Here is a 25,124-nt window from a genome sequence, read left to right as displayed (position 1 = left end):
TTAACTATCAATTTCCTCTTATTTGTGGGTTTTAGTGTGACCTACACTGTTGTTTTAATGGAAGCTTGCTTATTCCAGTATTTTGTTAGATAGCCAATTGTTAGATATTGTAGTTTTCTTTAATTCCAACTGGCACAGACTGTCATTTTACAGCCTGCTGGAGCCTTCAGATTGTTCATTTGTTTTTCTTAGTTTTTCCATCATGCCAGCAAATGTATTGATTATCAAGACCTTCTATATTTAATGCTACCGGATTGCTATTTGATGAAGAAGGTTAGATAGCATGAATCAATTCTTTGTTTTAGACGCAAGTGGACCATGGTGTTAAGCCTGCCACAACCTGGCAAACTGATGGGTTAAATTAAAATATATTCATCTGTAGGTATTGTCAGGCTCTGAGCAGGGATTTAAAATCTCAGGCGAAACAAATACAACAAGGGGTGTTGTGACTGCTTGAATTACATATTGTTACCTAGTTTAAAAGTTGGCTTAGTGTTCCTAATTGGCTCTGTGTCACAGAATGAATGTGATACAACATCATCCTAAAAATTGTGTACATTTTAGAGCATTATTTTAAGATTCCAATTCAGGGTATAATTCCTGGCTTCTTAGAAGCATACAGAAGCTCCCATTATTTTTAAAAGGTCATGAAATGAAAAGTAATGGGAACTAAAGAAGTTACCCTGGCCTTCAGATAACATTAGCCAATTGTCTAAATCGGCATTGAAACAACATTGAAAATTCGCTCCCATTTTAAGGCTATGAGCTATTATATTCTTATTAATGTAAAGGGGTTTATAAGTGCTAACCATCCAGTCTAGCCTTATGGAATACTATCAGGAAATGTACTCCTAGTATTGCCTTACACTTTATTACAGAATCTAGTCCCAGAAGTGTACTGTGGGAGGAGGAGGGATGGCAGATTGGTTTTAATGGTCATACTCTTATCCAGGTTGAGGGCCGTGGCAATTCTTCATGAATGTGTGAACTCCCAGTGACATTTCGTAATGACAGCAAGGGAACATCTCTATTGTTGCCTGCCCTAAATTGCAGCAAACCAATGCTGTCAGTAGAGCAGAGACTATGCTGGTAATTAACTGGGCCCCATTAGTTAGGGAAAATGGACTCAGATTAACTCTGTATGCACTGAGCCCTGTATTTATTATAGGTGGTACATGTAGTGCCACATATAACTAAGGCTGTCTGACACTTTCCATTTTGAGACTTGGTTGTCAGTGGCTTATAATTTTGCCAAACATTAACAGCTTGGACTGAAATTTTCCGTGGCTATTGTCTGCTTTCAGCAAAACCAGTTCTGCTATTTCTTAGAATGAGGGTAGGGAAAAACACTGTGTTTTGTCCATGTTAAAAAAATTCTTGCAGGGACTTGAAATTTGGCAGGAGGGTTGCATTGGCGTCAGGCTCAGCAAATGGCACATTCCCATGAAAATTGGCCCAAATTTGGCCAAATTCTGAGTCTCTGAAAATCTCAGTTATCACATAATCTGGAGAATTTAGCTGCTAAAATATCTCAACTAAGATTTTGTTTCATGGGCTTGCTTCATCCCTGGGCTGCAGGGGCTGAGCATCAATCCCCCTGCAATTGCTCCTCCCGGTAGTCAGGGGCCACTGTGGTGCCCGGCACAGGAAGTGAGAGCAGGATGAAAGGCGGAGGCGAGAGGGGAGTCTAGGGCAAGGACGCCACAGGCAGCTTTAAATCAGGTCTTTCTAACTGTTGGGTGCTAGACTCTGCGACCTTCAGTTTGTTTGGGGTGTGTGTGTGTGTGTGTGTGTGTGTGTTTTCATGTAATCTAAAAACATGTTGAGTATGTTCTAGCAGGACAAATAACCCACCATCCAAAGGGACAGACATACAGGACTCTTGCTCTTTTGTTATTCACACTGCTGGATTTTCACACCCCAGCGGGGTGCATTCTGATGGCTCCTGGAAGGGTCACATCACCTGCAGAGGGAGAACAGGCAGGAGGGAAACTGTAGACGTCTAGTCTGGCTTGTATGTTTTGAATGGCTTGGTGGTTAACGCCTTACACTTGCAGCTCTAGATAATGGGGGACGAAGGGGTGTACATACCTTGCAGGAAGCCTACTCTCCAGCATTTGTCATTGTTGTCATTGGCAGGCATGGCTCTGCTATACATGCAGGTCTCTCCTGGCATCTTCTCTCCTTCCATTTGCCGAACGTCCAGCAAATTTTGAGCAGAGGTTCAGTTTGCTGTTAACTTATCCCTCTCAAGGCAGTTGAACTTTGTCAGCAGGCTTTAAAACCCTGAATGCAGAATGATGAGACGCATTGAACCGCAGAGAGCATGTTGGCTTGGGAGTGACTACAGCTGCAAATGTCCAATCTGAGCCAAGTGTGGCAGGAGGCTGAACAGTGATGAAGAACTGTGGTTTACTTTCCTTATCTCTGTTAAACACTGCTTAGCAAACTCTGTGCTGAGTGCACTGTGGCCAGACTCCACTCTCTTAATGCAGCAAGCCCAATGAAAGATGGAGTCAGATAACACTTCAGTGAACAACCCCAAAAGGACCTGGCACGTTATCAGTTGCTACTTGCTACAAGAGCAAGTAATTTTGTAGCACTTCTATTATCTGAAACAAAGGCTGAGCTCATGGGGGAGGATGAAGTTGTTTAGAAAACATGATTTTTTTTGCACACAAAAAAGTGCCTTAAGTATTTCCTGAGGTTTTTCTCAGAAACCGTGGCAGAGCCGCAAATTAGCACTAGTGCCTCCCCACAGCTCTGCCTCTGAGAGCAGAATTGTAGCACCGTGATACTAGAGTGTCTGCATAACCTGAAACCAGACTGGAAATGTCCAGCAGTTGGTGTGCGAAAACTTGCTCAAATATTTATACAGTTTTGTTTGACATGACGGTAGTAGTGGCTAAAATTCAGTGTGTGGTGGAAATGATTATGGTGCAGATAGAACAAAGTTACTGGCTGGGGACAGCTGATGTTAGAATGTATCCAAACCACAAAAGCTGCCCCATGTTCTCAAAGTGGAGTAGCACCGGGCCTTTGGGCTGCTCCCTGTTGTTTATTTTCAGCTGGTTTGAGAAACATTGTGGAACAATGGAAGCCTTTGTCTGTTCCCCTCTGGGGAGAGAGAACACTGTCTCGCTACTGGATTTAGCCCTGAGGAGCAAGGAATCTGAAATTAATAACATTGCTTTAGTATTAGGTTAATGTAATGTCAGAGTGAAAGCCTCAGAGAGAGGGAATTCTCTATACTGGGATGCGAGTACTTTAAGTAGAAGCAGGATTTAGATGTGGAAAATGCCTTGTGGAGTAAAAGAGAGACAAGGTGGTTGAGGTAATATCTTTATTGGACCAGCTCTTCTTCCAGTCTGGAAAAGGCACTCAGCTAAATAGGAGGTGGAACAGATTGTTTAGCTTAAGTAGTTGACACATATTGTAAGAGACCATTCATGGTGAAGTGGCCAGTTAACACCCCTGCCAAAACAGGGGGAGGGTTTAGTAGGTTACATATTGTTGTAATGAACCATAAATCCAGGGTATTTATTAAGTCCATGGTTTTTAGTATCTAGCAAAGTTATGAATTTAAGCTCCCAGGCTCATCTTTTGAAGGTTTTGTGCAGATTTCCTTTGAGAATGAGAAGCGAGAGGTCATATGTGGAGTGATTGCTTTGTGGAAAAGTGTTCACCCACAAGTGATTTGATGTTTTTGTCACTTATCACTTTTCTGTGTGAGTTCATTTGAGAGCATAGTGATTGTCTGGTTTTACCCACATAGTTATTGGGACATTTAGTGCACTGGATGAGGTACAACACAATTTGTGATAGGCATATGTAGGACCCAGGGATCTTGAAAGGTATGTTGTGTGTGGGGAGGGCAGAGTATTGATCATTACAGCAGTGGAGATATGTCTACAAGTTTTATCTGTTCTGGCAGGGTCTGGTACCACTTGGAGTTGGTGTGTCCTGGTCTGTGGGGAGCTTGCTTCTGGTTATGAGCTTGGCAAGCTTATCTGAAGGCCAGAAGAGGGGGTTCAGGAAAGATTTCTTTCAGGATATGGTCCCATCAAATATGGGTTATAATTGTTTGATGTCTGGTATGGGTTCCTGGGTGGAGTGGTAGGTGACAACTAGGGATGTGTGGTTGGAAAGTTTTGTTTTTTCCTGTGCTGAAGCAGCTTCTCTTGGGCTATTTGGGTGACCTGTTCCTTGATATGATCTAATTCTCTGGTGAAATGTCCTTATTTGGTGACGGCAGTTTTAAGTGTGTTAAGGTGTATATCCTGAACTTTCTCCTCGGAGCATATTCTGTGGTATCTGAGTGCCTGGCTGCAGAGGCGGTGGCTTCCTCCTTGCCCTGTGGGTGTTCAGCTTAACCATTTGAAAATGCAGTTTAAAAAATTAAGCTTAAACATAGGGCTCATGTAAACCAGATTGAAAGCCGTGGAAACCAAAGCCCTGACCCTTTCCATTGATTAGAATTGTAAAATATAGGTGGCGACAAATTTATCCCCCACACTGTCCCTCTAATGTGCTTTTCCCTGAACTGCAGAAACACCTGTAAATGTGGGAATGTTTGAGAGAAGCACTGTTAAAAGGAAATGCTGTTAGAATCCCAACAGCCTCCACCAGGGCTTGAATGCAGGCTGTGAAATCGTCAAAGGACAGTGAACTAGATCGCAACTGGGAAATCCTACTACTGTTGTTGTCATTTGTTGGGGTTTTTTTTGTAATGCAGTGTAGTTATTTAGTGAAGTGGCCAATTTGCATCTCCTGATTTGATTACCCAATTAGTTGTGTGAATTTAGCAATTCAACTGATGATCGCCAACTTTCTTTGTTGCTATCATTAGAGAAATGTTCTAAATAATGCTCAGTTGCAATGATACAGACCAAAGTATTGTAAGGCAACATGCCACTTACTTGGCTAATAAGCAGTTCCATAAATTATCTAATTAGCTTTTTTTGTAATGTTGCTTTTTTACAGGGAAATTTTAAAAAGACAATATCAGACTATATACGATGGAACTGGAGAGCAAATAATGATTTACTGTTTTATAAAAGCCTATTTGAGGCTCAAGGCATAGATTTGTTTTTAAAACAACAACAGCACTAAAATGTTTTCAACAGAAATATGTTAATAAATTTAAATGTTTTTTAATTTTAAACTTTTTCCAGATACCCAAACATTACAACACTCTATTTTATAAGATTAATTATGCTTGTGTGTGAAAGAGTGAACAGAACTAGTTTTTCATTGTTCAGACTGAATGATGTGCAAAAATAAACAGCATAAGTGTTAAAGTTTAATTAGTTTTTTTTTTAAGGTTCTTTCAGGTTTAATAATCTGTGGCACTGCCTAGCAATGTATTGAGAGCTGGTCCGTAAGTTTTTAAAATAGATGATACAGGGTTTTTTTAAGAACCTCAAATCTTTTTCTATCTATCTAACCTGTTTTACTTCAAGACACCATAGTATCTGAGCACCATGCACTGTAATTAAATGTTGCATAGAGATGTCCATAGTGGCCTATGCTCCTTACTTCTCTCAGTTTCATCAGCTTTTACTTTCTATGGATGGTTTGCTTGCTGTAATTCCTTGTCATCCATTATTGTGAGACAACTTTTACAAACAGATGAGTCTTGCAACATGCTCTGTGAAAATGGTTGGGGCTGGGCTTGGCTGTCATTCCACCCCTTCAGTGGAGAGCCCCTTGTCTCCAGCTAATGAGAGTTTCATTCTGGGAGCTATCAGCTGCATTGCCCTAGAGGAGTGTAGCTATCTCAGTGGTTCATGAATGGAGGAGTAGTTTTGAATGTATCTGGGTACTAACAAATTGAAGACCTTGAAGATCAAGAGTAGTGTGTGAGGAATTGGCACTGGAAGTGAACAGGGAGCCAGTATGGGGCTTGGTAGCACTGCTAGGATATTTTCTTGGTTGTTTTCCCTACCTAGCAGGTGGCCTTCTGTATTCTGCACAAGTTGAGTTCCTGGGCTGCCTCCGTCTTCACCATAAGATACGAAGAGTTACAACAGTTTATTCAATGAGGAGTCCTTGTGGCACCTCAGAGACTAACAAATTTATTTGGGCATAAGCTTTCATGAGCTAGAACCCATTTCATCAGATGCATGGAGTGGAAAATACAGTAGCAGGTATAAATACACAGCACATGAAAAGATGGGAGTTGCCTTACTATTAGGTTTTGTAATGACCCAAACACTCCCAGTCTTTATTCAGGCCTAATTTGATGGTGTCCAGTTTGCAAACATATAACATTCAAAAACCAGGAGAACACTTCAGTCTCCCTGGTCACTTAATAACAGACCTAAAAGTGGCAATTCTTCAACAACAAAAACTTCAGAAACAGACTCCAATGTGAAACTGCAGAACTGGAATTAATTTGTAAACTGGACACCATCAAATTATGCCTGAATAAAGACTGGGAGTAGTTGGGTCATTACAAAACCTAATTTTCCCCTTACTAATTTCCCCCTACCCTTACTCACACCTTCTTGTCAACTGTTTGAAATGGGCCACTCTCATTACCACTACAAAAGTGATTTTTTTCTCCCTTGGTATCCTACTGTTAATTGAATTGTCTCCTTAGACTGACCTCCCACTCGGTAAGGCAACTCCCATCTCCAGGCCGATCTCCAGGCCAGCTTTAACATTCCAAATGCAAACATAGGAATGAAGCGTTGTTATGAACTGATATACACCTTCACACGGTTACAATGTTGTTAATACAAGTAACATTATAGTCAACCTTAATCTGACTTTTGCATTACATTGTAGCTGCTAAACTACACAAGGGCAGTACTAGATCGGAAACAAGCAACAGGAAACAGCATACTTTCTGAGGAATAATTTCCCTAAAGTTCTCTTCACTGCCACCAAGGAATTTCAAGGGAAAACAAATCTGGTACCATGTGCATGAATATTCAATTCATTTTAAAAAAGCATTTTTTGTTACTATTAGGTATAGTGAAGCTGACACACGTTCCATGGATCAATAAATGAGACCCAGGGCAGTAAGAGGTTGGGTATATGTCGGCAGTCGCCCCTCATGGCAGCAGTGTAGTGACTATGTCAGACCTGACAAGTTGCTGAGAGAGTAGTGAACTTCCAGTGGCCCACTGTGTCACAGACCTCTCTCTTACCCAAGATGCTTCCCTCTTTCTTCCCACACCTGACTGCTTAGAATAGTTGAGCTTAGAGACCACTGAAGCTTCATGGGAACCCCTTTTTATAAGCACTGCTGCATAGATATCCTATTTGCTTATCCTTGGCTTCAAAACTAAGGACTTTGTTATGAAATTAGGATCTGTGTTTTGAAGTCATTTGTTCTTGCTGCTTATTCTCCACTTGAAGTTGTCATCCTTTGTTTGGTAACCTCAGTGACTGGAGTATTTGCAAAGATCATGTTGTGACAGACTGACAGTATCCTGGTATATCCTGACAAACCTTGTGGAATTAAGATAAACTTCCCTGAATTAAGTTAAACCTTTACTGAATTGGGCTTGGTGCCCTTGGCATCCAGTGTATTGAAGATGCAACTGTTTGTGTTATTGTTGGACTATACGTAGCTTTTCTAGGGACTTGACTAATGTAAATGTTTGGAACTTCAAAGGACTTCTTGGGACATTGCGTGTAAAGTGGCTTTCCTAGGAAATATCTGGAGGGTGAGGGGAATACACATGACCCACTTCGAATTCATCCTTTTGAAGCTACACTCTGGGGAGAGAAGCCAATTGTCTTGTAATTTACCTGCTCCTGGAAACTCCAGATCAAAGACCCCTGAACTGTATAAAGAATGGACTAAACATGTCATGAGTATACTTGTTCTGAGCCAATGTTGTAATGCCTTTTACCTCAGGAATAAAATAGACTTGCAACAGGCGGTGCTGTGTGGTACCTTATAACCGTAGTAATTACACATGTTAACATCTGAAGAGAAAGCAAGCAGGTGTGGTTAGGCAGCCTGTCTCTGCTGGAATAAGACAGTGAAAGCAGGGAATTGTGCTGCTTGGAAATACCCTGGTCAGAAGGGAGTGAGAGACCAGTGGCGGATTAGCCACTGTGCCAACGGGACCCACGCCGAGGCCAATTATGGGGCCCCCAGAAAAATGGGCGTCCCCCGACCCACTCTGCCTGACTGGCACTTCTGCTGGGGAGCAGGGTGGGGGCACGGGTGCTTGCCCCGCTCTACCCGCCCGGCGTGCCTGCCAGGCAGCGGGCTCGGGGCACAGGGGCTTGCAGACATACCTGCACTAGCTTTAATCTAGCTGGCAAGAGTTAAGTGGTAGTGGGGATATAACACAGGTTTTGGTGTTGGGGAGCCAACCTTGTACAAGCCTGCTGGGGACTTTGGGTACATACTAGTGTTGCTAGCCCAGCCAGGGGCCACTCTGCCACATCTTCACAGCTATCGTTACTGCGCTTGCTAGATTAAAGTTTGTGCGGTTGTGCCTACTCCTGCAGCAAGCACATCTCCATTTGCAGTGCATTTCCTGTGTCACCAGATTGTCTTTAGGCATGCCGATGGACTAGGAGAAGCCTAAAGAATTAACAAGAGAATCACTATTGCTCACAAATTTTGTAGACTTTTGCAAAAGCCTTTTAACTTACAAGAAAACATCTTTCAAACTGGCAGATTTAGCAGCTTCTCTTTCTTACCTCACTTGGAGAAAATAATAACTCCTGTGTTAACAAAGATTGCACAGAATTTTTGAGTATTGGAGTCCTGTACAAAGATATTAATGATTGCTTCACTGGGAATTTTTCTGCATAAAAATTGAATCAATGTGTTGTTCTCTTCTCTTTGAACTATCCACATTCCTTATTGAGGCTCAACTTTAAAACATTCCCTTATATGAAATGGAAAGTATCACCATCCTGCTACCCCAAGAACCCCTCCCAGTTTTATTCATCTGAGATGTGTGTTCAGCTGTATTCACTATGTTTTTTAATTGTACGGAACTCGATGGTGAATTTGGATCCTGACTACCAGCACAAGATGAGCGTTTCATTGACAGGTTAGGAAGAGATGTTTTGTTAAGAATAATTGCTGCTGTGGACAGTGGAAACTGGATGAAAGCGCCTATCAATAATGTGAGCTGACTAGCAATTACTAGCACTGGTGATACTAGAATAGTTTTTGGAGAGGGAACTGAGAAACAAAAATCTGCAACCAGCGTGAGTCATTAGTTGACTGATGAACTAACAGTAATAAAGAGGAAGAGCAGGAAGAAATAGTTTGTGCACAGAACAGAAATAACCTCAAAAAGCAGAGAACTAGAATGTATCGACTTGAGTGGGCTTTGGACCAGGCCTTATGTTTGAAAAGTTGGTTTTCTTCCCCAGTTCAGGGCTTCCAGTCTTGCTGCCAATGAAATCAACAGCATAACTTGCATTGCCTTCAATGCGAGCAGAAATGTGTGTGAACTTTTGAATACCAGATTTGGATCTGGTATTTGCTTCTGTTCCAGTTTGAAGTTAATGGCAGTCATCCCATTGAGTCCAGAGGGAGGAAGACTTGGCCCCTAGTCAGTCCTAATTGTGTTGTTTAATGGGACTATTTAAATGTTTAGCCTTTTCTAACATGGCTGTTTTTATAGGTATCCATTTTGAACAGCTCTGTTTTTCTCACTTAGCACCTGAAATGGTTTGGCTACAATACTGTATGCAATATTTGTTTCCTATCTATTAATTAGCCGATGCTGTAAATAACTGGGGAAACATTTTTGTACTGAGTTTTTTAAAGTGAGGGAGGGGTGCAAGTGAATCTGCTGGTAAAAAATTTCCTGGAAAACTGAATTGATACCAATGTGGGGTGATGGTTGTTTTTGGCTAATATCCCCCCGTGCTTTTCTTGTGATGAAATATCGTGCAGAACAGTCAAAATGGCATTTGAGCTTCCATTCCTGTAGAACATTTAGACAGATAAAGAAACTTCCTCCTCCTGCTGCTGTTTTTTTTTTTTTTTTTTTAAACCCCATAGCTGTATTGTCGCAGTGGTCAATAGTAATGCTATTTGGATAGGTTTCAGAGTAACAGCCGTGTTAGTCTGTATTCGCAAAAAGAAAAGGAGTACTTGTGGCATCTTAGAGACTAACCAATTTATTTGAGCATGAGCTTTAGTGAGCTACAAGCTCATGCTCAGATAAATTGGTTAGTCTCTAAGGTGCCACAAGTACTCCTTTTCTTTTTGCTATTTGGATAGCATGTAATGTAGTACAGATCCCCAAGGCTTGAGAGACTTATCTTTAACATTTCCAATGGGACTGCGCAAACCAAGCTGTTCTCTATGATCCCTCCTCTGCCCTCCCCTCCCCTCCCCTCCCCTTTTGAAATGTCGGAAGTTCTTCATTCCCTCCAAGCCATAGCAGGGAAGAACAAAGAGGCACCAGCAATGACTGGGTCTCAGTCACAGCGCGAGGGCCATTTTCTGAGATCATCTCCCTGTGGACTAAAAGTTGCTCCAAGATGAAATCTTTTTCAAAGGTTTCTAAGTATCCTCGAACAGTTTCTGTGACCAATATTTAATTGAGCTGAATCTTCTTGAGGAGATTTTAATACTGCTTTGTTTACTTAAAGTGCAACTCTAACTTATTTATATAGTATCCTCAGCATTTGGTTCTTTATCAAATAAATCTAAGGTATTTTCTTCATTTTGGGGAAAAATCCTGGTCTTGGTGCCTGAGTGAGGTAGAAACTGAGGACCACTTCAGGATCTGATTGTTGGGTTTTCAGATTAGGTTAGGACAATGATTTTATAAGCCTGGTATGTAATCATGGATAGCTAGGAAAATGACTATAAATAAGAGGTAGATTGAAGGGTAAGGAAGAGCTTTAAAACCAGATTATTAGTCTGATCTCATGAAGGTTAAATAAATATAAGGAGTCTGTTTCTTCATTAGTGTGAGCCCCTAGCTCTCAGTTATGCAGGAATTGATTTTTAGATGTACACAACCTGTGCGATTGACTTGCTGAATAATTTTCAACCATTTCGAACCCAAATGTGGCACAATTAAAGAAGTGGAGATATAAGCAATTGAAATATTTCAGATCATGGCAGGATGATTATAATCTGGTTTTTATTATTAACATTTTGGTTTACATGGGGTGTGTGTGTAGGTTTATGATAATCTGAGATGAGATAGTTTTTGATTTATGAAACTATGAAGAAAGACAAATTAGCAAAAGTTCAATTTTTCTTCCATTTCTGTGTTTGTTTGCAGCTGTTGCATAGCATAGAAGGAGATGAGGGGATGCTGACTCTCTCCAGAGGATCTGTGGTTAGTGAGGAACAGGGGTGGGTGTGGGTTTGCATGTGTGAGTGAGGCTTTAAGGATATTGAGAAATTAAGAGGACAGTTACAGCCAAAGTGGAAATGGCTAGTCATTAATAAAGAGTTCCCCTTCCCATAAAGTCGTCAGGACATAGCGGACCCACCACAATGGTTTCTATTGCTCTGTCCTGCTGATGACCATTTTATCTCTTTTGACATTCTGAACCTAACGGTCTTTTGCTGACTTCTGGTTGAGAGAGCAAGTGAAAAGCTCCTTTGAAAGCTCCTCACTCTTTAGAAAGCAAATGGCTGGGTCCCTCTTGAAGACAGAAGGCCAAATGTAAATTGGCATCAGATCATTTATGTCAAAGTAGCTAAACTGATTTACACCATCTTGGGGTCAGACTGTAAGGGTATAGTTTACTGTCTATGTATATGCATAACCCTGCATATATATTTGGGCATAACGCTGTCAGAGTTACTTCTGCCCGTAAAGCCGACAACCAATGGGGTTATCTTGGGTTTATCCTATGTAACTCCTGGATCAGTTCATACTATCGTTGTACACACTCTGGATCTTGTTTTCTGGGATGGGATTGGAGGTGAGTAGGGTTTGCTGTTACAGTAGTAGCACCGATGGCCCCCATCAGGATCAGTATTGTGCACTCAATATAGTCTTCCTTTTCAAGAGGCCAGTAGAGTAGACCTGGTTTATTTGTTTTCTTGTAATTTGGGATTTATTTCCATAGAGATTTTTACTGTGTGGTCTTCACTTCATTCAGAAATTATATCTTATTGGAGTCTGTGGACTCTTTTAGGTATACTCTTGTTCTTACATCTCTGTCCTTCCTGTATAATAAATACAGTATGAAAAAGGATTGCTAGCTAAAATACTGGCGTCCTACAGTGTATTGAAATAGATGGACAATGAAGCACCCAATGCTGGAAACATGCAGCGAGAATAATTTTTTACCAAATGCACCATGTATTATTTATTGATTTTGTTCTCATTTTGCTCAAAGCTATACAATACCCAAAATTTAAAGACATTTCATGTCCCACGGAATTGGAGAATTCCAAAAGCATTTAAGAGATTAGGAAGCCAGTAGGACTTGGTCTCCTGAAAGCCATATGTGCTTTTGAAAATCTCCCCTTTATAATCCTAAAGATAATGTATAATTTACCATTGCACATATTTTATTTAAGCTTGGGGAAAAGTCTGTTATCACCAGAACTGATGAATAAATCAAATTTTCCTGTACATTCTTTTTTTTTTGCAAAAAGAACAGGAGTACTTGTGGCACCTTAGAGACTAGCAAGTTTATTTGAGCATAAGCTTTCGTGGGCTACAGTCCACTTCATGGGTTCATAGATGGAACATGTAGTAAGAAGATATATGTACATACAGAGAACATGAAAAGGTGGAAGTTGCCATATCAACTCTGAGACGCAAATTAATTAAGATGAGCTATTATCAGCAGGAGAAAAAAAAACTTTTGTAGCGATAATCAAGATGGCCCATTTCAGACAGTTGACAAGAAGGTGTGAGGATACTTAACATGAGGACTTGTCAACTGTCTGAAATGGGCCATGTTGATTATCACTACAAAAGTTTTTTTTCTCCTCCTGATAATAGCTCATCTTAATTAATTAGCCTCTTAGAGTTGGTATGGCAACTTCCACCTTTTCATGTTCTCTGTATGTACATATATCTTCTTACTATATGTTCCATCTATGCATCCTATGAAGTGAGCTGTAGCCCACAAAAGCTTGTGCTCAAATAAATTTGTTAGTCTCTAAGGTGCCACAAGTACTCCTGTTCTTTTTGCGGATACAGACTAACATGGCTGTTACTCTGAAACCTGTCATTATTTTTTTGGTCATCCTCATTTTTAACACAGCAAAATACTGCCAGATTTTAACCAGTCTTCAGCATCTTTTCTGTCTCCATTTGATCCATTTAACTCCGAAGCAGTTTGTTAATTGTTCAGGTAATTTGGAGATGTGATCTCCAGACACATTTTAAAATGAGAAACAGAAATTGGGGCAAACGATCAGTTTGAAGTAGCTAGTAAGAAGAAAAGACACTTGGCAAATTGAATCAATTTGTTTTGCTCTTTCACTTTTTAGAAGTGACCTAAAATTTAAAAAGTTGTGAGTTATTTTCAGTGACTTGGCTCATAAGTTTGCCACAACATAGCTTTGTCACTGAGGTTTTCTGGGTAGAAGAATTGCAGGATTCCAGGAATTGCAGGAAATAACCTCTGATTCACCTGGAAACATTAGCCATCCCTAGGGCAAAAGATTGCCTATTTAAAGAAAAATTGAAAGCAGCCAAGATCTGGAGCCAAACTGACAGCCAGGAATAGAACAGGGATCAGAGAAGAGATTATTGTATTTGTACTGTTGACAGCGGCACTGCAAAAAATGTGTGAACACAAATATTAGGCTTCATCTTGCATTCTTTGAGCATTGCAGAATCAGTCCCTTCGTCTTTTCTGAGCATTGTGAAGGCTTGAATAGATTCATTTGTTTCGTATTAAAATGTCAGTTGTCTCGCTGCATTGTCTGTATGACTCTTTTACCTTCTACCTTTTGCTTTGCTGCATGATTTTTTTTTGTTCTCTTTTGCTTGAAATGCCTTTTGAATAATGTGGTTTTTTAAATAATTTTTTATAGAGTGTTCTACATCAAGTTGATGTATAATATATTATGGAATTTAATGGGATAACGAAACTGGAGGAAGCAAAGATTTGTTTGTGTCAATATAGAGTAAAAACAGTACAGAAAAGTTAGTTTTCTGTGGTGAGTAGGGCTGGGACTTCACCCCATGTTGTTTTGTAGTTCTGCTGATTAACTCTTTCTTCTCCTCATAGAACTTTGGCCTGGATGGTACTTTCTAATGCAGTCACTCTTCTGCCTCTCTCAGGACCAAGCAGAGTAGCATGTCCCATCACAATGAGTGCACATACCTTGTGTACGGAAATTTGGGGGAGGGGAGAATCTCTATAAGAGAGATCATCCTCGCTATTACAGTGTGTAACAAGACACACATGATTCTCTGAGTAAACAATGCACCTAAAATTGGAAAGATCTCTGCAGAAGAAATCTTAGAAGTTATTTTTAAGAAATGTCACTTATTCACTACCACATTCCTACAGTAAGAAATATTGACACATTTCATAATCACAAATGTAATAGGTATTATAAAATAACAATAAAACAAAAGTTTTATGTTGGCTGCTGGTTTGGATTTCGAAGAGAAAATTTTGTACACGTCCTAAATGACGTCTTCTCTGGAATCTGACACCACTTGAAATCCAGATCAATAAAGCAAGTGTACACATTTTCAAAATCTGGAATAGAAAAAACATGAATGACATATGCACTCTATTTCCAGTTCCATTAGTTTACTATGCGTTTTTTGACATTCACATTCTAATTTTTTTTCATATTAGAAATTTTTGCTGCTTTTGGAATTGAAGGAATTTTCAGTCAAAACATTTTCTATAAATAAATACATTAATTAAATATTTTAACTATTCTATCAATAGAATATCTCATTAAATCTCTCAGTCTCATTACTTACAAAATCACATTGTACATTTTAAAAAACCTAGGAAATTGCACCCTGCCCCCACCCCAAAAAAGAAAACAATCATTGGTAGAGTTAGTCATTCATGTGTAAACAGCACTGGCTGCAAATCAAGGAAATCATCAGTTCAGATCATCCTACATCCATCATCAACACATACCTAACTTGCACAACCTCCATTTTTTCCCACTGTCAGCCAACAAGTAGAACAATACTTTTTCTATGATGAACACCAGCAGATGCACATTCTCAACTCGGACTTAAAATTTCAGCAATAAACCACTGATAGCTTGAGGAGTAAGAGCAGACCACAAGCTGGCTTGACTCCTGGCTGTTTCACAGCAGAGCAAATCTTCATCTGTCCACCAGTTTATCGAGAAGGCACGAGAATTCAAGTGCCCTGTTCACATTGTATTTGTGGATATCAAGGCCTCCTTTGACTCTGTTGACAGGGAATCGCTTTAACTGATCTTGAAACTCACAGGCCTCACTGGGAAGCTCTGTAGAATGTTCCATCTTCTCTATGGTGACTCCTCAAGCTGTGTTCTTGGAAAAGGGAAAAGAACCTCCTTCTTCCAGATTAGGTTGGGCATTTGACAAGGATTTGTTGCTACACCAGAACATTTCAGTGCTGTCACAGACTGTGTGCTTGATTAGACATTAAGTGAATGCAGTTTAGGAATACGCCATGATGATAAGAACCTCACCAATGTAGGTTTTGCCAACGACATAGAGCTAGTTTTCAAATCAATGAACGAGCTAGTCATGACACATAAAGCCCTGGAAAGCTATGCAGCAAAAGTCAACCTGAAAATGAAGTAAGGTAAAAACGAAGTTCTTCCAGTTGATGATTTTAAACATACTGCAGGCTCTAGTATCTTAGTGGGCGACCAGCCAGTTGAGATTGTTGGTGATTTCACCTGCCTCAGCTCTATTGTCTATAACATGGGCAGCATTGAGAAAGAGCTCGAGGAGAACTTTAAGCCTGCACTGCAAAAGCATCATCAGTAGTGGGGAACCTAATTAAGAACGTCTTTCACAAACTGAACACCTGATAAGTAGAGAGATGAAGCTGAAGGATAATAATGCTTTGGTGTTCAGCGTTTCTTAAAGTGTGGTATCCATAACTGGATATATGTATATATTATTATTAATTTTATCCTCAAAATACAGGGAGAGAGGAACAATTTTCACCTCAACCTTCCACTTAACTAACCCTTTTCTCTTCTCCATTTTCCTTCATCCCATCCCACATTCCCTCCTTACATCTGGTGTATCCATCCAGTCCCCAAATTCCCTGGCCTCTTCTCGCGATTAGGCTCTCTTAAAGGGACACAGTCAATTTAAAAATGATGTCTGTCAGAATTTTTTTACCTGCTTTTGTTACAAGTAAGAACTCAGGACAGTGTTTCTTCTGTCCTCTTTCAATGATAATCTTCCCCGTTCCTTTACTTTGTTGACATTATACAGCATTTTGTGTATAGTCAGGTCCCTTAAGCTCTATCTAATTTTGTCAGGTTTAAGAGTAGCAGCTGTGTTAGTCTGTATCCTCAAAAAGAAAAGGAGGACTTGTGGCACCTTGGAGACTAACAAATTTTACAGCAGTAGCTCACGAAAGCTTATGCTCAAATAAATTTGTTAGTCTCCAAGGTGCCACAAGTCCTCCTTTTCTTTTTATCTAATTTTGTGTTCTTGAGTAGTCTCCTTGAAGTCAATTTGCATTTCAAATGTGCTTAACCCTTTACAGGAATAGAGGGTTTTAGTCATTTTCCCCTGCTGCTTATGTGGGCTTTTCATACACCAAGGAGGAGAGAAAAATATTTTTAAAAAGGCAAAATGTGATTGTAAAACTGCAAACATTGGCACAGGATCTGTGGTCTGCTATCTGAAACAATTATTTTTTAAATTGAGTAGATTTCAAAGTTGATTGTTCCTGTCAGTTTAGTTGATAACTCAGATACCATAGTGCTGTGGGCCTAATTCAAACCTAGAGAGAGAGAGTGTGTGAAGTAGTCAACATTCTGATTAACTGGCAGTGATGTCATCTTTCCCCTGTCAACAACACTTGTGTGAAATGTGTGTGCCAGATTTTTCCTTCTTTCTGCCTTATTATATATTTGTACATTCCATTTCCTAATTTCAAGCAGTGAGACGATTCTTTCACTTCTTGGGTAGTTAAACTGTGATTATTGGCTTTTTCTTTAGTAAAATAACCTGAGATGCATAATAATCACTGAGAAATACACTGCTGTTCATATTATTTTCTGCTTTACTGTCTATAGAGTGGTTGTCATTAAAACTTCACCATATGCTGACAGCTAGAGCTCAGTAGTATCTAAGGGAAAACTGGTAATCTCATACTTAGACTAGGAAACAACTATGCTAATTGTGTGGTATCTGTTGGCAAAAGCTGCCATTTTAATGGGGATCCCGATCTGTACACTTACATGTTCAGGCATACAGATATACCGGGTGCAAGCTAATAAAACTTGCTTATAAGATTTTCATGTTGATTTGCGACTGGCGAAGGATTGAATGCATAATGTCTGTGCACTGTATTGGTAAATGTTAGAAGGAATAATATGTTGTCTTTAAAAGAACAAAAACCAAACCTTTAATGATTGTTTTCTGTTCTCAGCCACCACTGGTCCAAGCAATTTTCAGCGGGGATCCAGAGGAGATACGGATGTTGATCTACAAAACTGAGGATGTTAACGCTCTGGTAAGTGACTGTGTGTGTATGTAACTGTGCTTATGAACTGTCATGGCTTTGATATGAATGATTCCATTAGTATAAAAAAACTAACAAAATGGAAAATATTTGGTAGCTAGAGATTCATGGCTTAAATAGATTCCTAGTTATTACTGGAACAAATAATTATCTACAGCACAGGGTAGTAATTCCCTACATGTACCATAATTACTTTAAATGTGCAAGTCAGTCAGGGACAGTAAGTTTTGTCCAAATCCCTATTGTTGTGAAATAAAAAACAGCTGAAAGTAGCATATCTTGAATCTCTGTAGAATTTCTCACTAATAATGAGCCCTTGCAGATTTGGGACTGACCTTCATTCAGGATTTGAATATATTTAATGTCTAAGCTAATTTCACTACAGCTATCTCAAACAACAAGATTAAGGAAGCTGCAGCTTGGCCAGTGATATATACACAGAGGAATTATTGCAGGATAGATTGGCTTATGTCTAGCTTAGACAATGGTAAACAGCTGTAAACAAGCAGAGGTTAAGTATTTAATAGCGGAAAATCTTAAAGCTGAGCCTGCTCTTCTTTAGGAACTTGTTTGTTTTTTGCCTTACACTTTTCCCCATTGTATTCAATGACATTAGAACTGTTAAAATGAGCAGTTTTTGCTGGCATCTTGAGTATAGTTGGTAAGCTCTGGAGCTGGTTAGACCGTGGAGCTGAGACCACACAGAGATTTGCAGGCTGTCAACTTGGTCTTTTAAGTTAAACATCCTTTCCCTGTGTCTTTTCCAGACCAGAAAACTCAGTTATTTTCTTCTGAGCTAGTTCCAGTGGTTTGTCTGGTTTATTTACAACATAGGAGGCTCTTGATTGGAACTACAGCTCCTGTGGCCATTGTGGGCCAAATATCTGGTTGAAAGAGGTAGACGTCGAGAGTTGTCTTACAGCTGTAGCAGTGATCCCCCAGCTTTAGTTCAGCAGGGCTCCATCCAACTCCCAGTGATCTCAACAGAATGAGTTGCCACTGACTTAAGTGGACGTCAGATCAGGCTCATATAGAGAGGTGAAAGGAGAGGCTGAGGTAAAGCTGATGATGTAAGTATCAGTTCTTATGTCCTGTCCTGAAATAAGAATCTAAAGGTGCTAATTGTAAAATATTGTCTGCTTTATATCCCCTTCTATTTTTGTTTTCTCCAATCGTAACAATGGAATTTTGACACACCTACAAGGTGAATAATCTGTTTTTTATACTGCATATTAGTTTGTCAAAAACTCTTGTTGTGTAGATCCAGCTGGTCACATGCTTTCTAGTTCTACCCATAAAATGTTTTCATGTCCCCTTCAGTCCAAGGTTGCTGGTGATTGTTGCTATGGAGATGTACTCAATTCCCAGGTAAAATATTAAGTGGGTAGCATATATTTTATATGAGGAGACCATGGCTTTTAATGGAAAAAAGATAATTGATGTGAACATTTTTATGCAGAATTCTGTTTAGTACAGTGAAAGCCCTTGCAAGACTGTGTTGACCCACCAGCTTTCCCGTCTGCATATAAGAAATGGAATGGTCTTTGCAGTAATTACAAAAATATTTTTCAGGATATATTCAGAAATATAAATTTAAAATAGTAATTTCAGATAAATACCAAACACTGGAAATGTCACTAAAAGAATGGGTAGAAGACACCACAACTCCCAACTGCATAGGCGAATTATCTTCAGTCTGTTTCTAGTGCCTTCCATGTAAGCGTTTCAGCAATGCTCAGCTACTTCTAGCCATGTGACAGGAAACTTTGGCATTGCATGTTAGTGATGGGGTTTTTTGTTGATCATTTTTGGTTAATAGTAAAAATATTGAAAGAGTTAAAATGTAAATACAAAGTAAAAATACGATTTGACTGCTCTCACAGTGAGCTTTAAGAATTTCTAAAGTCATATGTGATGTTTCAGAGCCCACAGCAGAATAGCTATTAGCATGGCTGAACAAAATGGGACATGGGAAACTATGAAAAATAAGTGATACCTAACAATAGTAAACTGTCAAAGCAGCATGAGAGTTGTCCTTATCTAAGGAAATAGAATATTAACCTTAGAAAAGACTTCAGAGCAAATCATAAATTAGAAGAACAAATTATGTAACCTAGCAATATAAACAATATTTTTCCTAGCCTGGAAGTGTGTGTTTAAAAAAATAAATGACTCTGAGGTCTAAATGCTAACAAATTTTATTTGAGCATAAGCTTTCGTGAGCTATAGCTCACTTCTTCAGATGCATGCAGTGGAAAATACAGTGGGGAGATATATATACACAGAGAACATGAAACAACGGGTGTTACCGTACACACTGTAACAAGAGTGATCGGGTAAGGTGAGATATTACCAGCAGGAGGGGCGGGGGGGGGGAGCCTTTTGTAGTGATAATCAAGGTGGGCCATTTCCAGCAGTTGACAACACCTTGTCATGGCCCACCTTAATTATCACTACAAAAGGCTCCCCCCCCCGCCCCTCCTGCTGGTAATATCTCACCTTACCCGATCACTCTTGTTACAGTGTGTACGGTAACACCCGTTGTTTCATGTTCTCTGTGTATATAAATCTCCCCACTGTATTTTGCACTGCATGCATCCGATGAAGTGGGCTGTAGCTCACAAAAGCTTATGCTCACATAAATTTGTTAGTCTCTAACGTGCAACAAGTCCTCCTTTTCTTTTTGCGGATACAGACTAACACGCCTGCTGTTCTGAAATCTGAGGTCTAAATGATGCTTCTGTAATTGGGACTTTTATTTTGTAACCAAGAAAAAGTTGTAACTGTTTGGCTTAGTGTGGCTTGTTTGTTTTTAGTTCATTTTTCCAAGATAGAGGTCAGAGTGACTGCTCCGTGTTTCTCACTGGTCTTCGTGGAGAACCAGTTGCTGCTTTTACATCTTGATGGCAATGATACTTTTTATCTAGCGGGCAGTAGTTGCTTCTTATCACTAAACATTTGACTGCTTTTACCCAGAGGTGGCTCTGCAGGCAATTTTCACTGACCTACAGCCCAGGGAGTAGGGATTTTGATTGGAATCCCTGTGTCTTAGTTTTATAGACCAACATATGTTGTACTATGAAACCACTGAGCTAGCTGCAGGCAGGTATTTTTAACACTTACCCTTTATACATGCAAATATAGATGTAATTTTGTTAGTTTTTTTAATTTGGAGAAGAACAGGGGGACAGTTCTGAGATTTTTTTTCTTTCATTCTTTCTTCCCTAAGAGCTTTTTGACCCTCCCTCTAGTGATGGCCCCATACACAGTGTGAACCAGTGGTGGGCATCTGAAATCTAGGCAGTTGTTTAGGGCTTCACTCATCCAGGATTCCAGCCCCCCAGGGAGAAGAGCAGGTCAATTTTTTTCGGAGAAAAATGGCTTTTCAACTGCAACAAAATAACTTAAAGAAAATTTTCATATAATTTTCATATAATTTTCATATAAAATATTCATATTTTAAATCTTCCACTTTAAAAAGATAAAGAACAAAAAGTGTGTGGTTTTTGAAAACTGAAAAACTTCTTTGTTTTTCCCTCTTCCCTTTTTCTTCCCTTTTTTCTTTATGCCAGGCAGAGAAAGTGTGTGTGTGTGTGTGTGTGTGTGTGTAGGAGGGGAATAAACCAAAATTGTTTTTTGTTTTAATTTTTGTTGAAAAAGGTGACAAATTCTGGAAAAAAAATGAAATTCTGCCAGACGTTTTATCATGTTTGAACCTTTTCATGGAAAATATATTGCATTTTTCACCAGCTCTACCAGTCAAAGCACCATCTGCATGTACTATATTTGTTACAGTTAATCTATGTAGGGATTTATTAATAACTTGGGTTGGGATTTTCAAAGGCGCATAAGGGAAGTAGTCGCACAAATCACATTGACTTTCATTATGAGAGCTTGCTGACGTACCTCTACATTATTGGACGAGCTTCTGTTTGTGAGAGAGACAAGCTTTCGAGCTACACGGGAGCTGTTCTTCAGGTCTGGAAGAACAACACTGCATACCTCTCCATTGTTCACTACTTCAATTTTTTTTTTTTTTTTTTTTATGAAAGGTGGAAGTCTCTAGCAGTCATTTTATGAAGATCTATCTACACAAGTGCTTCCTGAAATGGAGTGATTGAGAAGGACTAGCTGGAGGGATGGGGAACAAATTAAGATGTGTAGGCAGTGTACAGATGCAACTGGTTTCATTTTTCTTAAAGTAGCATTGCCAACATGAAGTGCTCAAAATTTGAGAGTCAGGCCCCTCCAAATCATCATCATTTATTACAAAATCCTAAAATTAAAAAAAATACTAATTTTTGGATGCTTTTATTTGCCTTCTGTTTTTTGAACTTAGAGTACTTGTGTCATGCTTTCAAGCTTTAGTCTGCAACCATGAAAGCTAGAAACTTAAATACATTTGCATGAATTTGAGATGATACTAATGTACACAGCTACAAATGAGGATTAGTAGTCCAATATGAGAGGCCACAGTTTCCTATCCTGAGATTATGTGTAGGAAGAGGACCAGCAGCAAAACAATACTGAGCACTTTTGCTTACCTTATATAATCCACATAGTCATAAACGATCAAGAATTCATCCAAAATAATGGAGATACTTATTATACATAAGATTTAATGTTCTCCAGTGCAGTGTCTTACTCTGTAAGTATTAGACTAAAGGTATTGTAAGTATGGTACCAAACCCCATAAGCATGACCCTTGCTAGGAGTCAACAGAGTAAGGTAAAGAGAGATTTGAAAAATCATTTTGAAGATTTAATATGTTAATAAATGGTGTTTCCATTTTCAGGGGAAAAAAGCTGTGTTCTTTGCATGAATTCACATTTGTGTATTCATGATTGATTAATAAAAATATTATTTAAAAGACTTAATTTGGCCACTACAGAACCCACATCAACAGCCAATAAGACAGACCTCAGAATGACTGAGACTCTTAGACAAGTGATCTACAAGCCACATATCTTCCTCAAATCCCATTTTATCAAAGAGGGATTAGTCACTTGGATTTAACAGAAACCTTTTCTGTAACAGTGACAAAATAACAGGAATACTTGTGGCACCTGAGAGACTCACAAATTTAATAGAGCATAAGCTTTCATGGGCTAGAGATCACTTCATCGGGTGCATAGAATGGAACATATAGTAAGAAGATATATACACACACATACATACAGGGAAGTGGAATTTGCCATACAAACTGGAAGAGGCTAATTAGTTAAGATGAGCTATTATCAGCAGAAGAAAAAAACTTTTGTAGCGATAAGATGGCCCATTTAGACAGTTGACAAGAAGGTTTGAGGATACTTAATTTAGGGAAATAGATTCAATATGTGTAATAACCCAGCCACTCCCAGTCTCTATGCAAACCCAAGTTAATTGTGTCTAGTTTGCATATTAATTCAAGCTCAGCAGTTTCTCATTGGAGTCTGTTTTTGAAGCTTTTCTGTTGCAAAATTGCCACCCGTAAATCTTTTACTGAGTGGCCAGAGAAGTTGAAGTGTTCTCCTACCCATTTTTAAATGTTATGATTCCTGATGTCAGATTTGTGTCCATTTATTCTTTTGCATAGAGACTGTCCGGTTTGGCCAATGTACATGGCAGAGGGGCATTGCTGGCACATGATGGCATATATCACCTTGGTATGACAAAATAACCACTCTAACTAGCAAGTGAAGCTGTTCTAGGCTAGTAACCACATTTTATGTAAGTGTTTTGTCATTTCACAACATGTCCTTGTTTGACTGAAAATCCAGCTTTTCCTGTATTTTACTTAATACTGAAATGCTCAGAATAAGCCTGGAATTTGTTACATCACACTACCACATTTGAAAATGAAGACGATTTGAGCAAACTTGCATTTTGCTAGAATTATTTGTGCATATATGGATCCTGAAAAGTCTAGTACTGGAACAGAAATACTCCACATGTAGTTTGAAGTGTGATTATAAAATGCCACCTGCCACTGCACATATGTCTTTCCTGTGTTGTCTGTTGTGTACCTTGTTCACTGACATTAGCAAGCTACTGTTGGGACTTTGAGGCCAATGTATCAGGGGAAACTGCATTGTGCATGCAGTTGGGAGACAGGAGGTCTGGAATTATTTCTGTAACTGCTACTGACTTGCTAGTGACTTTGGGCAAGTTGCTTAGAGCTTGTCTACATAGTGTGACAGTGCACACCAGAGGTGTATAAATTGTAGCGTGCTTAAGTGTTACACTCTAACTGATTCGACACTCCCTGCTAACGTGCTCTAAAAGGTTCCTAGTGAGTGTTACTGTAGTACTGTTTCAAGCAGGATTACTTTGCCACACCATGTAGACAAGCCTGTTAATTCTTTGTGCTTCAGTTTGCTCATCTGAAAGCAGGGGATATTATTCACAAATCTCTGTAAAATACTCTGAGCCCTATGGAAGGAAAAGTACTACAAAAACCCTACGTTGTTATCCTTCTCGTTTGTGTAAGAGCAAAATGCATTTCTATTTTGCCTCATACGATATCCACAAAATTGCCAGCTAAGGACCCAGTCATGCAAATCTTGACTTTTGGGTGTAGTTGATGACACTAAGTGTACATCTACACTGCCATAAAAACCCACAGCACTGAGTCTCAGAGCCTTGGACAGCTGGTTCAGGGTCACGGGGCTCAGGCTTCAGGGCTAGAAATAGTAATGTAGACATTTGGGCTTGGGCTGGAGCTTGGGCTCTGAGACCCTCAATGTGGGCCTGATTCCTTGAGGACCTAGGGGTTACAGTGGACGAGAAGCTGGATATGAGTCAGCAGTGTGCCCTTGTTGCCAAGAAGGCCAGTGGCATTTTGGGCTGTATAAGTAGGGGCATTGCCAGCGGATCGAGGGACGTGATCGTTCCCCTCTATTCGACACTGGTGTGGCCTGATCTGGAGTACTGTGTCCAGTTTTGGGCCCCACACTACAAGAAGGATGTGGAAAAATTGGAAAGCGTCCAGCAGAGGGCAACAAAAATGATTAGGGGACTGGAACACATGAGTTATGAGGAGAGGCTGAGGGAACTGGGATTGTTTAGTCTGCAGAAGAGAAGAATGAGGGGGGATTTGATAGCTGCTTTCAACTACCTGAAAGGGGGTTCCAAAGAGGATGGCTCTAGACTGTTCTCAGTGGTAGCTGATGACAGAACGAGGAGTAATGGTCTCAAGTTGCAGTGGGGGAGATTTAGGTTGGATATTAGGAAAAACTTTTTCACTAGGAGGGTGGTGAAACACTGGAATGCGTTACCTAGGGAGGTGGTGACCGCTATTCCTACCTGCATGCCTCCAGCTTTCACCCTGACCACACCACACGATCCATCGTCTACAGCCAAGCTCTGCGATACAACCGCATTTGCGCCAACCCCTCAGACAGAGACAAACACCTACAAGATCTCTGTCAAGCTTTCTTACAACTACAATACCCACCTGCAGAAGTAAAGAAACAGATTGGTAGAGCCAGAAGAGTTCCCAGAAGTTACCTACTACAGGACAGGCCTAACAA

General features: G+C 39.8%; 1 protein-coding gene across 3 annotated transcripts in view; it reads left to right on the top strand.

Moving 5' to 3' along the window:
* Nucleotides 1–25,124, top strand: part of ANKRD44 (ankyrin repeat domain 44) — a 215,367-nt gene that overhangs the window by 70,315 nt on the left and 119,928 nt on the right. For all 3 annotated transcript variants that reach the window (XR_013347556.1, XM_077830497.1, XM_077830496.1), the window contains exon 2: nucleotides 17,521–17,604. Coding sequence is in view for 2 of the 3 variants with exons in the window: in XM_077830497.1 (XP_077686623.1) it covers nucleotides 17,521–17,604 (84 nt within the window). In the remaining variant the exon portion in view is untranslated. The remainder of the gene's footprint in view (nucleotides 1–17,520; nucleotides 17,605–25,124) is intronic.

Source organism: Eretmochelys imbricata, chromosome 11 (assembly GCF_965152235.1).
Source record: "Eretmochelys imbricata isolate rEreImb1 chromosome 11, rEreImb1.hap1, whole genome shotgun sequence".
In the NCBI taxonomy this organism is placed as follows: domain Eukaryota; kingdom Metazoa; phylum Chordata; order Testudines; family Cheloniidae; genus Eretmochelys; species Eretmochelys imbricata.
This window is presented reverse-complemented; position numbering and strand designations above follow the sequence as displayed.